The sequence below is a fragment of the Melospiza melodia genome, chromosome 1, assembly GCF_035770615.1.
Source record: "Melospiza melodia melodia isolate bMelMel2 chromosome 1, bMelMel2.pri, whole genome shotgun sequence".
Classification (NCBI taxonomy): domain Eukaryota; kingdom Metazoa; phylum Chordata; class Aves; order Passeriformes; family Passerellidae; genus Melospiza; species Melospiza melodia.
The window spans coordinates 104,459,366-104,473,877 of NC_086194.1; the positions used below are offsets into that span (position 1 = coordinate 104,459,366).

Here is a 14,512-nt window from a genome sequence, read left to right on the forward strand (position 1 = left end):
TCCCATAAATCACACAGGAGTCAATGGGGACTGCAGCACCTTTGTGTAGCAAATTTGACTGTGTTTATTGAAGGAGTAAGTGAGGGTTGGAAGTTTAACCAGAGGCTTTTGCATTTGAAAAGTGTTGTCCAACTTCTTAGAAAATTGATATCACATGGGAATGGAGCACAGAAAAAAAAATGGCATCCCTAGACTGCTAGTAATCAGTTTATCTCCTTTGAAATCAGTATGTTAGATCATCTAACATGCTATTCCACTTCTGAAGACAAGATGAAGGCTAAAAAACTCTTTCTCCAACTGGGTGACAAAGTTTTTAGGTCAACTAGGTGGCTTTACTGAAACTACCTGTTTTTAAGAAAGGTTTGGTTTTTTTCAGGTGTTATTTAACCCAGGTAAGACCAAAAGTTCTTGTATCAGCATTATCAGTTGTCCCAAGAACATATTTTCATTTTAGTTAAGGCTGGAATTTTTTCACCTGAAGATAAATATTTTTAATGTGTATGTTAAGTAAAAGCTAGTGCCTTAAGTGTAACTTGTATATTCCATTAGAAAAGGCAAAAAAAAAAAAAAAAAGGTATATCTTTTTTCTAAATAATTTGAGCCTTTAGAGGGTGAACATCAGCTCCAGAATTACTGCATGTTCCTGTTTATTGAACTGTTCTATGTTTGCATTCCTTGGAAATGGAGGAAAGGAATAAAATGCAAGGTTTATGCCAGTTCAGGATTAAGGTACAGGAGTCCATTTTTCCTAGGGCTTTTTAGTGAATAGTGGAATTCTGGATGGTATTAATTTAAATGTCAATGAGTTCATAGCCATATCAGGATACACTTCTGAACACAGATCAGCACCAGAAATTCCAGGAAAACAATGAGGTTGAGTATATGGTAAGTCCATCTACAGATGATTCACTCTCTTCAGCAAGTTATGAGGGAACTTCCACCACATGTTGACTCTGCACTGCTGTGACCTTCTTCACAATTATTCAGTTAATACCCAGATGTGTAAAAATGGGCTTCAGGAGGGCAAATACCACTCTGCAGTTGCTAGGTATGTGCAAGGACCATCACTAATCCATTGAGGAGCTTTGTACAGAGCCTGAGATTTTTAAATTCTTTGTGTGCATTTTGCAAAGAGCTTTCATGAGCATTTTGTACGAAACAGATAGTCTGCTCTTTCTGCCTTTCCCTACAGCCAGTGTAAGAGCATGAGGGCCACAGCATAAGGTCCCAGAAAGCTATCACTCAAAAGCAGAGCACAGACAGCAAACACAGTTCACCCCTTCTTTGTAGTTTCTGGAAGTGTTTTTTTCCTCACATGTGTTTCTGAAAAATTTGAATCAGAGCTTGCATGAATAACTAAGAAAAAAAGTCACAGGCCTTAGAAACTCTAAAACCAAATCAGATCCCGAAATCATTCTGGAGAAAGATGTGCTGGGGAGACAGGTTAGGGGACTTGTTACACAACACCCAATAATACGATTATCTGACAGCCAAAAGATAATGAGAATTTTCTCAACACTCCTGCAATCAATCAGTGGTAAGTCTGCAACTGGGGAAATCCCAATACAAAAGTAGTAATGCATAATGCTTTATGAAATTACTTTCCTTGTACTGCTTTTAACTAACTAAAATCTCACTAGACATGTATTTGCACTTTAATGAGCTTAGCTCCCTAGAGTGCTCAGAAAATGGAAACGGCCTCCTAAACAACTTGGGTAGTTTAAGAATTGCTGTTTTCATCTTAAGTCCTTTTTTCTTTCCATTAAATATCAGAGTGCAAACAAAATAATAATAATCTCATTTAATGATAAAATTACCAGACTCCTGATGGTGATGCTGCAGGTAAAGAGGTTCTAATTTAAAGGCACCTATTAAATCTGATCTTTTTTTCACCCTGTATAAAAAAAGAAAGAAATCAAATTGAGAAATTTAAAAATAAAGACTTAAGGGATTAAATTTCCACAAGAAGTGAAGTCAAATTGAATGTGTTTAAACTGGCATATTTCCTGAGCACAGCCTGTGCCATTTTCAGTGCTTTTTCACAGCCATATCAGTACTGTACTTACAAGCAGTTAAGTGTAAGGCTCAGCAGGAACGGGCAGCATGACTGCACGACTGCATATTTAAAAACAGACAAGAAACAGACATAGAGGATCTTTTTATGGTGATAGACACTCACACCAGAATGTGAGACTAGCTGAAGCAATGTTAATGTTTGCAGTCAACAGAAGTTGTCTTGAAATTACTGCAGTACAAAGCTGCGTGGGAAGAGCTGTTGCTTCCTAAACATCGTGCAGAGCCGCGCTGAGGCTTTGGGGGCGCCGGCCACTGTCTCTCCACGCTGCTGTGGAAGCAGCAAGAGCAGCCCCTGGAAGGGACAAGCCCCAGCTCTGACTCTGACTCCCCTCTTGTACCACCCTGCCATCAGCTGGATCCACTACACAATTCCTGACAGACATTCTACAGCACAATGTTACACTGAGAAGTGTAACTTACTATTGTCAGCTGAGGGGTGGTGTGACTGGACTGACGTTCAAAAGCCAGTGTGTCCCTATTAGAGAGAATAAACTTTGTTCTGCCAGCGATTAATAACGAGATTTTTCTGGTTCGTGGTTCATGCTGAGTAAGACTGACTCACCTCCACAAATGTTGGGGTTTATAGAGGCAGAAGAAGAAACCATAAATCAAAAAGGGAAAGACTGCTACATCATTATATTATGCCTATAAATATATTACAAATTAAGCAAAAATTATATCAACACAGGGATACTCTAAAAGACTAAAGTCCGAATTTTTTTTCTATGTTTTAATTGTTTATTGTAGAATTGTAAATTTCTAAGTAAAAATCTAATTTCCAATATTTTAGTGTTTATGTATAAATGCACAGGCCAGTACATACTCCCAGTCTCATTCACATCTAGACTGTGGTCATAAAACTTCTTTTTCAAACAAACAAAAAGCCTTCATCTCTCTAATGGTCAGGGAAGTATCAAGGCCAACAGGCAAGTATTTGCCTTCAGGTAAGGGAAGTACATGGCTGAAAATAAGTAAACTTAGGCATATGAAAAATAGTGACAGATTTTCAGATAAAATAAAAACAGTGAATAACCTAATTATTGCTAAAAATTTCCTGTGGACAAAAGGAAGAAAACAATAATTTAAAAAAGGTTTAATTAGGATAAATATTTTTAACAGATTTTATGTTGTTCTACTGTAGTTTATTTGAAGTATTTGATTACTTTGGTATATTTGTGTTTCAGTAGCTCATTCTCCATGCAGCTAATCCAAGTTATAAGCAACATCTTAAGATGTTTTGTGAGCACTTTATTTCTTCTCCTGTAAGATGCTGTATTAAACAATGGGAAGGGCAACTATTCTGTAGCAACATCTAGCTTAGAACACACGAAAATGAAGTTTCTGTAGGCAGGGAATGCAGGAAGGGTGCTGCTCCATTCTGCAAGCAGGTCCACACCTCAGGCAAGTCCTAAAGAGATCCAGACCAGAGTGCTCAGTGCTCAAGGTCTCTGCCACAATGGGGGGCCCCCACCTTGGAGCCAGACCCAGGGTGAGTGAGGCAGCCCCTGACAAGTCTGACGCTGCCACTCAGATGGAACTGGTAAGGAAGGAGGTGTCAGTGCTGCTGGTAGCTTGCAATGGATACCCAGACACTTCTCCTGGAGAAAAGGCTGGTACCTGCACAAGGTGTGCACGGGTGGATGACCTGTTGTCAAATGGCTGCATTACAAGACACAGATAACAGGCTGTGTGGTAGTGGAGGGACTCAAACAAAGGTAGATATGTGGCTCCAGAACCATCCACCTCCAGGGGATAACACTGAGACACCTTGGACCCTGGCGATCAAAAAAAAAAGCAGGGCTCCAACCAACCTCCACCCTCCAACATTCAGAGCAAAATCAGGTATGATTCTTTAGAGATCTAAAGATGTTTGTGAGCAAGGCAAACAAGGTGAGCCTACATCAGGAGCCATGTGGTGGTTACTGTAAAAAGAAAAGTTGAGTGACTGTAGTGGGTGGCTCTCTGTTAAAGGGCTCTGAGGCAGAGCCTGAAAGATGTTCCTTTCTTCCACCAGCCTAAAAGATGTTCCTTGACCACCTCTCAAGAGGAAAACCATAGGGCTAGATGATCTCCAGAAGTCCCTTCCAACCCTAATGAATCTGTGATCCTGTGAATATGTTTTTCACAAATTATACTGGTAGACTACAATTTTTTTAAGGCTGGAGGTTATGCTAATAGACCAGGACCTAGCCTAAGTAGCACAGATTCACATATTAAGTATTCATAATACAAAATGTACAACAAAACTCCTGGTGAAATGAGTAATGAAAATCTGTGAGAAGTGACTTACTTGAATTGCACATCTGCAGCTTTTAACTGCCTCGTTCTATTTTGTGCATTTTAAGTGAAAGATAAAAAGGTGACCTCATATAATGAACCACCAGGAAAATTTCAGTTTGTGTTCAAGTAGATTGTTCAAGTTTGTTCAGCTGGAGCTGGGAAGTGAAATACAATTTCATTTCAAGCACTCTTCAAGACCAGGCTGGTTGGGGCTTTGAGCAAACTTGGGCTAATGGAAGGTGTCCCTGCCCATAACAGTGGGGTTGGAAGTAGATGACCTTTAAGTTCCCTTTCAACCCAAACTATTCTGTGTTCTATGATCTACAGATAAGTATTTCCTGTAGGCACCTTCTTCCAGTTACAGAAACACCCTTCTCAATCAAAAGTTAACACTTAAACCCCGAAAACAGTAATAAAAGTCAAAAATACCAAGACTTTGCAAGATTATTATTTTCACTCTCTCTGAATGAAGACACTTAGTCCTATTTTATAATATTCCAGAGCATCATTTAAACAAGTCAGGCAAAACTGACTGTAGGTTCAAAAGAAAGTCTCTAAAGGACTCTGATATCTGAATACAGAAAATATATCCTTCTTGGACTGGCTTTATTAAATTCCTTTTTATAGGAAATTGACTGCTCTTTTCTGTACATCAGGAAGTCTGAGAATATTTTACAAAAGGTTTATAATGAAATTGTCTCCAAATCTGAAACTACATCAGTGCCACATATTGCACTGAGTAGTTACATAATTACATTACAGATCTAATGGGTAGATTATTTTAATCAGCTTGCAGAGAAAAGAAATGCAAGTGTTTATTAGGGAAAATGATGAGGAGTCTGAGTTATTTTGAAGTCTGGTCATCAATGGATGCACAGATTACTTTGGTTCTGAAATGGTGTTCGATGTTTACTGAACTCCTCTTTCCATACTACCACAGTATCTTACTTAATACTTTTCATGGATCCTAAGAGAATGTATTCTTTACAGTTACTTTTTCTTACCATCCTTCATCCTTTATTATTAGTTTTCACCTCCTCAGGGAGTGTTACATTAGGTAAGACAGGTGAATTTTGGATGTGGGTCTTAAAATTAGCTTGCTGGACAATGGACTTGGCTTCAAGTCAAAGAGCTTAAGTGTATATTTATTGTGTTAAGTGAATAACCCCTATACAGAAATGCCTAGCTGACCTGAAGCCTGAGTGGCTATAGTTGTGAAACTTTTACTTTGAGTAGGGAGATTTGGCAAGGTCTCTTCAGAGTCCTTTTACTGCAATCTTCCTACCTATGAAAATAAGCATGTTATGCAATGTCTTCTCTAAAAATAAAAAATAAAAACCCAACAAGAAACAAAATGCAGAAAAAATATTTCCCTAAGTCTAAAGTCCAAGCTTTACTAGGAATAACGTAAAGTCACCTGAGATGGGAACTCACAGTGTGATTGTATATAACTTGTTTTATTGGAAAGCCAGATAAAATGCCTTTAACGTAGTTCCACAGGGTTTTCAGGGACAGCAGAATTAATGAGAAACTAAATTGTTAGGGACTAGACTGTGGTTCCTCATTGTTCTACAAACATTAAAGAAAACGATAGTGTATTGTCTAATTTGCAAGTGGCTATGTTTCTAACAATGTCTTTGAGTGATGAGAAAAAGATGGGAGGAACTAGTAAAGGAGTTTGTTTCCTCCTCTTCCCACTTCCCAACATCCAGAGACACAGCATGTTATGGGGTGCTGCCACTACTGATAAATTAGGGTCTAAATGTACGCCATCTACCCTAAGGAAAAGAAAAAACCACAATGTGTGGGAAGATTCAAAATGCCTACATCAGCTGAAATATTAAAGTAAAAACCATAATATAATACCTGAAAAAATAATATATTACCTTTTCAGGTAATATATTTATTTACTAACTTTACCAACTTTGCCAGGGAAATTAAAAGAGACAAAGGTTAACCAAAAGCAACTGAGTGATCACTGTCTTACATTTATTCCTCTTTTAAATAGGTGACCTATTTCTGGATGATGTTTTGGAGTCTTCTTTTTTCTCTTTTGTAAATTTAGTTCTTTTATGACTGAAATTAATGTTTTCATTTTTGATAAATGGTCTGCATTTGTTGAATAGCTGTTTTGCTAACAAGTATCATTAATTGTGATGCTGGTAATAATTTTGTTTGGGACAAAATCGCATCACCCATGGAACGTTTTTAACAAACCCATGCTATTATTACTGCCATAATACTTTGTTTTGTTTGAAAGTATGTCTATGGGTTTCTATTTCAGCATCATTTAATATGAAAATGTCTGGGCTGTCATCTGGGAAAATTGAAAGTCAGTAGAAAATTGCATAAATAGGCCTTTTTGAAATCAGCTGCTTTTCATCAGCCAAATCTTCAACATTTTTAGAACGGCTTTTAAAAGAATCAAACCAAAAGAAATGTTATGGAAAAGAAAAGGAAGAAAGAAAGAAAAAAAAAAAACAAACCCTGTTTAGCATGCTGTTCATTGCACTGCTACGCTTAAAATGAGGTTTTTTGTTTATGTTTTTAACAGTCCCAAAATGGAGCAAGTATAAATCTTCAGACTTTTGGGGACTTCTCTCTCTTTTTGGAACACAATACAGAGTTCAGGTCTCTTTCAGAACTTTGTGTTTGTGAAATTTGGATTAAATGAAAGTCTGAATTCTGTAAATAATTTATAATATTTAAAGCTATGCAGTTCTCCTCATTTCAGTTGAAAAATATAAAGAAATGTCTTCTCATAGAAAGGAAGACTAATAAAACCTCATTTTTGTTTCTTGTAATGTTTCCCTGTACTGAAATACTTACCACATTGCAGAGCAGTCAAAATTCACTAGGAGCCATTTGTGAGGATTAAAGTTAAATGAATCTGCAAACTGAGAATGGATAAATAAAAACAGAATTACAAAAGAGAAATCATGTGATAATGATAGGACTTTGTCAAATTGTCTGTATAACTATAAATCAATTCGTGAATCAGGTCTTTATAATGTTCATATTGATGTCACCTTATTTAGTAACTGTTGGAGTTAAATCTTCATTTATTTTGGGAGTGGAATTCTTGTTAGGTATGGAGTAAGGCTAGTGGTATTATCAACATTTTGAGCATTTGTTTACAATTATACTTTCTTGCTACATATGTTATGGAAAAGTGTATATCTTATTGTGATCTTAAATAAATAAATAAATAAATGAATATATTTGCATACTCAGAAACATTCACTGGGGTTCATATCACATTTTCCAATAACAAATCCCTATGCTTTCTACTTCCAAGGATATGAAATTAATACACACAAAATTCATATATACCAAGAAACTATACATGTAATTCAGAATCTGCACATCATACTCCTTCAAAAAATTACAACTGACTAGGAAGTATTCCTTCTTTTTTTATTTTTTTTTTTTTTTTACGGGGTCTTTTCTTTCACTAGAATTATTGTTTCAAAAGAAAAACCACCAAAAAGTAAGCACTTGCAATAAATACACATTTATACACCATATGCCATGCCTGGTTTACTTGACATGTTTAGGTGGGACATCACAAGAAACCCAGGTGGGTAAAGATTTTAGAAAGGTTTCATCCATGTTTTATGTTTTAAGAAAGGCAGAAGGCACCAGCCTTAAAAAGCTAGGGATGGAGACCCAGCAGCACCAGGTGTGACTATTCCATATTGCACTTTTCTGTTCTCATTTGCTTCTCATAACCTTCCCTGTCACTTGTAAACAATTAACTAATGCTCTAATAAGAGAAGATGATCTGCCTGTCTCTCTACTCATCTATCTATCCATCTATCTTGCTATCACCCTGCACTATGTAAAGTAAGAAGCCTATTCATGGTTGTCAAATATTTACTCTTATGACAAATGCTGGCCCAGACAAGGGATGCTGTTTCATTTCCTTTAGGAACCAATAACAATAATTTAAAAAATATTCCCCCACAGGAAATTACAACAAGCTTCATTTGCTGATAAAAAGGAGACAAAAAGAAATGCTTTATTTGTGAGGGGGTTTTCCCGCCTCTTCTTCATTACTCACTGCCTATCAGTGCTGTGTTTAAACTTCTGGCTTTACCAAACAGTAATATTTTCTCCACTGGCGTGGAAGACAAGGACTTATCTGAGTGAGGGGAGCAGCAGGAAATTGAAGTACTCTTATCTAAGCAACTGAATGCCAAGTAGCTCAGCAAGGCAGCGGAAAAGGAACAGCAGTGCTGTTAGGGGAATATTTCATTTATGCCTCTTGGTTATTAAACCCTGTCTGTTTGAGATACAGCTGCTTGCTCTATACTATATGAATTTAAGGATGTAAGAAGAAAACCAGACATAATGAGCTCATTAATTTGTCAAAATTATTTTTTCCTCATTTTTGTGTAATGTAGGATGTTACAAATATGTCTTTAGCAATATTTGGGGAAAAGTTCCTCTTTTTTGTTTGTTGATTCAGTACTACTTGTTATTCTGAATGACAAACTTCTTATAGAGGGGTACTCATAGAGCCCCAGTATAAACCATTAAAAATTTACAAATTTAAGTAATGTAATCGAATGTACAGGGGTTTGTAGTGCAAACCGAGGTGCAGCTTACTCAGAGATTCTGGAAGAGCCATTAATCTTGGCTGCATAAAAAACACACAAATTCTATAAAAGAGCAAGGTTTCAGCAGGCTGCTAGAGAAAAAACACTCATTCACCTCCACTCCATTTAAAAGATGCCTGAATTCAGGGCAGATGAAAGCACTTCCTGCATAGGCTGCATCAATATGCATCCAGATATTTTCCTTATTACCTAAAAAAATAATTGAAGGAAATAAATTAAACAGCTGATTAAAAAGCCCAATTATTTTGCATGAAACCAAGTGCCTGAGAGGTTTCCCTTTGATGTTATTATTGTCCCAATTTCAAATTAAATTAAGAGATTAAATGTTTCCACCATCTGGGTTTTCATTAATACATAAATTGTATATATAACGTATTATTTTTCCTTCCCACTTCTACTGGAAAAAAGTTACAGAAGCATAGAATCATAGAATATCCCATATTGGAAAGGACCCATAAGGATCATCATCTCTAGGTTTATCTTACTAAAATTAAGCAACATAAATTATTTTGTGGTTTTAATTTAAGAACCATTATAAAATAAACTTTAAAAAAAATGTATATAGAGATTTAGCTATCATTTATATGCTAATAAAACTACTTTAGCAGGAGATAGAATATTACCTGTGCTCCCTACTTCTAACTCATGATTCACAAACACATTTCTAAACAGAATTTTATACATAATGATAAATGTGCATGCACATGCTTTGAACTATGTGCAGCAAACTACTCATTTTAAGGATGCAGACAATTAGGCAAAAGCAAGCACTGAAATGCTGAGAAAGTGCTACTTTGATTAGTCACTGAATGGTTTCTGCAGAAATATTTTGGAATATGAGCAGCTCAGGTATACTCTAAGTATTCCCACTCTACTGGGGAACACTGTTTTAATGCACTCAGTAGCAATTATGGTCTATTGGTTGATGGTTGAAGCTCACATTACACTTGCCACCAAATAATTCTGATGGTTATTTCCACATACAGAGGTACATCCACTGAGATCTGCAGTCTGGCACCAAGTTCATGCTGAAATTTGCATTCTTGTGAACTAAAATTTCTTTATGCATTAATGTCTGGGAAAGCTAATAAAATATTATTCACAACATCCACAACTTAGGTTTATTTTAAAGCATGTTGAATGTTTAAGTGATTATCTATTTTAAAATATACTTGATTTGAGACACTGCCTTCATATCACAGGACTGCTCTCATGTGTGCGAAGGATAAGATTAAGCAGAAAAGCTAGCATGAGATTTCTGACTTCACTGGCATGCCATCCTTCTGCTGGGCTCTGCTACACAAGCAGGAAATCACTGAAGTGAAACACATGATTATTGCTACACCTAAAAATATTGGTGTCACTATTTTAGTAGGTCTTTAGGAATAGCACAATCAGCAAAATAATCTGTAGCTGCTAAGCAAACTACTAGGAACCTGTTCAAAAAGAAGGACTGGGAGAAATTGAGTCACTGGGGCTTGTGCTGAAAGGCAGCAAACCTCACAGAGCAAATGACCCCTGAATAAATTAACAGGACATCAAATCAAGCTGGGTTTCTATGAAGTTGCTTCCAGTGGCTTACAGCTATGGATTTCCTGTTCTCATTTGGAGAGATATGGTGTGCTTTGGTAGCAATTTCATCAGCCAGCAAACATGGGATTTGACCAAGCCCTGCTGCAGATCAAAGCTTGACACGACAAACCATAACACAGAAAGAAATACTTATGAAGAGTCCATGACTCGATCACTGTATTAAACACACTGGCATTTTTCCTATTTTCTTGGAAGAGGAAGGAAATTGGGAAGGGGAGATCAAGGATTAAGAATAGATGGGGATTTTTGGTGCATATTTCCCTACCTTTTATTGTTATTATAACCAGGCAGAAACAAAACACTTGGTGCAGAGCAGAATTAACAGTTCAGCTTTTCCCTGATATTCAGCATCGTTCTAGATGCCCTTGCAGGGCAGAAGGGCTTGAAGAAATATGTTACAAACTGAGGCCCTTACAGTAATTCTTAAGTATTCCAAAATATGTCCCCCTCCCCAGAAAAGAAACCCTTAAGGCAATACCCTCTAACTCTTTTAACAGCTTGAGAATGCACATTTGCTTGACCTAATATTAGAAATAAAACTGTAACTGAAGGTCTCATCTATAAGTAGCTTTATTGTATTTGGACACTGACACAGCATAATGTCCTGGAAATGACTCAGCATGGCTTAAACTGGTATCTGAAATTTTAGAAAGAAGCAGCAAAGACTTACAAATAGGACCCAGTTCCAACAGTTTGTCAAAGGAGCAGCAAGAGGTGGTTCCAAGTGTTGCACAGAACTGCAGAGCCAAAAAAAAAAAAAAAAACTGTTACAGCATAGAAAATTACCAAAGGAGAAAAAGGAGAAAAACAGTCTGCAAAGGCAGCAATAAACAAAAATACAAGATATCACAGAACAAAAAAATTATGTTAGTCATTAGTGGCCCTTAAGTAGTCCCTTAGTGGAACTTTTAAGACTGTGGGTTGGTTTTTTCCAAGGCTCCCATAACAGTCCATTGAAGTAGATGCATAAAATAAAATGTTTATAAAAAATTGAATGATAAGTACTGTAATATAGGCACAGTGTTGTGCTAATGCTATATTTTATGTATTTTCTGTAAGTTCTACATGTTTATTGTGTGGCTCAGTACTATCTTACACATGCAAATCCCACCAAAATGATTTGCGGTTCATGGTACATAAGCAAGTTCTGAACTTGAGCAATTTAAAGGTGCTGGAATTATTATTGACAGAATACATCGACAAATGTTGTTGCTGTCTTGATCGGAGCCACAGCTCTGCAACAGAGATTTGTAACCAGTTTATGCTCAAGAGATCTGCAACCTGGAACCTGTTCACTAGCAGCATATGTTCCCTACTTGGCTTGCAAGACTTTTTCACAGAGAAACTTCTTCTCCCAGATTCATCCAAAAACACTGGAACAGTGCTTCCTTCGTTCTGTTCATGTCTCATTTAATGTACCCTTCTGTGTGACCAGTGGGCCAAAGGCAGAGGCAACATAAATGCTGAAGTTTCACAGCAGAAAGAGAACATAACTAGGTGAAAACGAGCTATTGTAATTTATTGGAAATATGCAGGTAGAATTTTAATCAATAACCCCCAACTACCAAGGGTATATAAACTGACATTATTTTTCATTGCTACACTTATGTTTTAAACACCCTGTCTTATTTCTGAAAGCACTAAAAGGCTGAGTATGATTTTTGTGGTTTACTAGATTTTTTACATAATAAAAGACACTCTACAGTTTAAATATACAAATAAAGTATGCTGTGTTATAGTCAGAGTATTGAAATACAAAAGAGTTAGATAATTTATCCAAGATCACACATAAACAACAGTACAGCTAGGACATGACTATAAAAATGCCAAACCCAGAATTTTGCTTGTTTTGTTTTAGTATTTCTGGTTGCCTTTTCTGCCAAGTACATTGTCAAGCAACATATTTTGTTCCTACAGTTTTTCCCTATATATCCGGAACTAGACACATTTTTCTGTGTGTATGTGTCCCTCAGCAAATTCATTATGAGACCAATAAAAAAAGAAAGGAAACCCTAAATTATACTTGTCCATCCAGTGGACTTTTCAAGAAACAAACATTCTGTCCCAGAAAAACTTGAAAAAAGCAATTAATAAAATAAAAAAGGGACAATTTAGTATTTTTTCTATACTAAGCTACTAAGAACCGGAGTTTGGAACAAATACAGTTGAGAAGTAATTGTATGTATATAGTTAGTAAAATCATAAGCTAATATATTTTTCCTTCAAGATAATCTCATCTTTATCTATACTGGCCTCTGTTCCTGAGACACAGAAAAACAGAAAACTGAAGTGCTTTGAGGCACATCTAAGAGTTCTCTGGAACACTAATCACCCATTCAGAGAGGCTGCTTTGAAAAGATTGCAGGGTATTTTTTTAAATAGCAGGAAAAAATTTGGTCTCAATTTTTCCTAAGAAGGCACATATGTATGGAGTGAAAATATATTTACCACAATGGAGGATACCATGATGAAAATGCCAGTTTTTAAATATGCATAAGGAATATGCATATATTGGGAAATAAATAAAAATAGTGCACTATAGACTTAACTCAGCTTTTACACATATATTTTATGGAATATGGTATGAATTTTCTGACAAGATCAGAGTGAAATTGCCTTGGTTAGTCCAGCAATTAAAATAATGATGGAAATTTCATAACAAAAAGTTACACATTATTGTTTTTCATTCATTATTGTTATTCATTATTGTTATTCATTTTGTACTGCTGTTAAGGTATTCTCCCCAATCAGGATAAGAAGTATGGTTTTTTCAGTGAGAGATTATATGAGTTCAAACACATGCTTAGTTGTTTAAATAATGGGTTATTCTGTAAAGTATACCTCAATTTCTAAAATAATTTTGTTTTCCTCTCTGCAGGTGTCTAAGCCTCAAAGCTACTTTCTTTAATTCTCAGAAACCACTTAGAGTGACAACGTCTGCCCTTGTCAGGATTCTCATTACCCCACCTCAGTACTACAGAATGAATCTAACTCAATTTGTAGCCTGTGTAACACCAGAAAAATCACATTTGTGCAAAGGGCAGGGGACAGACTGCATCACAGAAATGGGACTGATGGCTCAGTATAGCCTGCAGGCCTTTTCCTTTTCAGGTTGTGCACTTCAAATATGACTCAGCCCTTGGTTGTGAATACAAAGCAGCTAAAATGCTTAACTCAGTCATCTCATGTATTACTTTCCTGAAATGGAGAGCTATGTCAGGAAACATACATGCATCTTTATGATTCCTGAGAGCAATTCCTCTCAATCTTTTCAACTGGAAGACCTCCTACAGTTATTGAAAAGATGTGGGCACATTTTGCATGGTTCCACCACAAAGCTTTTCATTTGCAAATAACTAAAATGAGGCAGAACTTTCAATGTTCACATATTGTTTTTATTTTCTCCTATTCAGTTCTTGCCAGCTTGCACTCATGAGAATGTCTGTGGCCTGAAGAAAACTGCAACAGTTCTCTAAACCACCATTCAGTATTTTACTGAACAGCAATCATTCACAAACTGTGGGTTAAGAAACATCACCCTAGACATCTGTATGTGTCTGAAGAATGTTTCTTCCAAATGGAAATCTGTGGTCAGGATCTAAGTGTTCTAGTGAAAAGATGGCTCATCTGTCAGTCTGATACTGATTTATTGTTTCCTGAGTGAGTCTGGATAGAAAAAGCCTGCTTCTTAATATCCTGTGGATCACATTCAGAAGAGTCATTTCATCTAAAATCAGAGAGATTTCATGCTGGGCAGCAGACAATTGTGTTGTACCAGCTCTATATTGGTTGAGGTCATTGAAGTATATTGTACCTTGTATATGCCAGCTGCAATCTGTCAGTGCTGACTTATGAAAGAGAGCACAAAGCTCACAGGCCACATACACACGTTTAGGTGAGCCAGGCTTGAATGCAGTGGGCACTCTATCTGAATTTAGGAG

General features: G+C 36.5%; 1 protein-coding gene across 3 annotated transcripts in view; it reads right to left on the minus strand.

Annotated features, from left to right (window-relative positions):
* Positions 1-14,512, minus strand: part of DDC (dopa decarboxylase) — a 70,100-nt gene that overhangs the window by 14,700 nt on the left and 40,888 nt on the right. For all 3 annotated transcript variants that reach the window (XM_063163307.1, XM_063163288.1, XM_063163298.1), the window contains exons 7-10: positions 11,242-11,308; positions 9,073-9,167; positions 7,186-7,253; positions 1,818-1,894 (exon numbers count right to left, since the gene is read on the minus strand). In XM_063163307.1, coding sequence (XP_063019377.1) covers positions 1,818-1,894; positions 7,186-7,253; positions 9,073-9,167; positions 11,242-11,308 — 307 coding nt within the window. The remainder of the gene's footprint in view (positions 1-1,817; positions 1,895-7,185; positions 7,254-9,072; positions 9,168-11,241; positions 11,309-14,512) is intronic.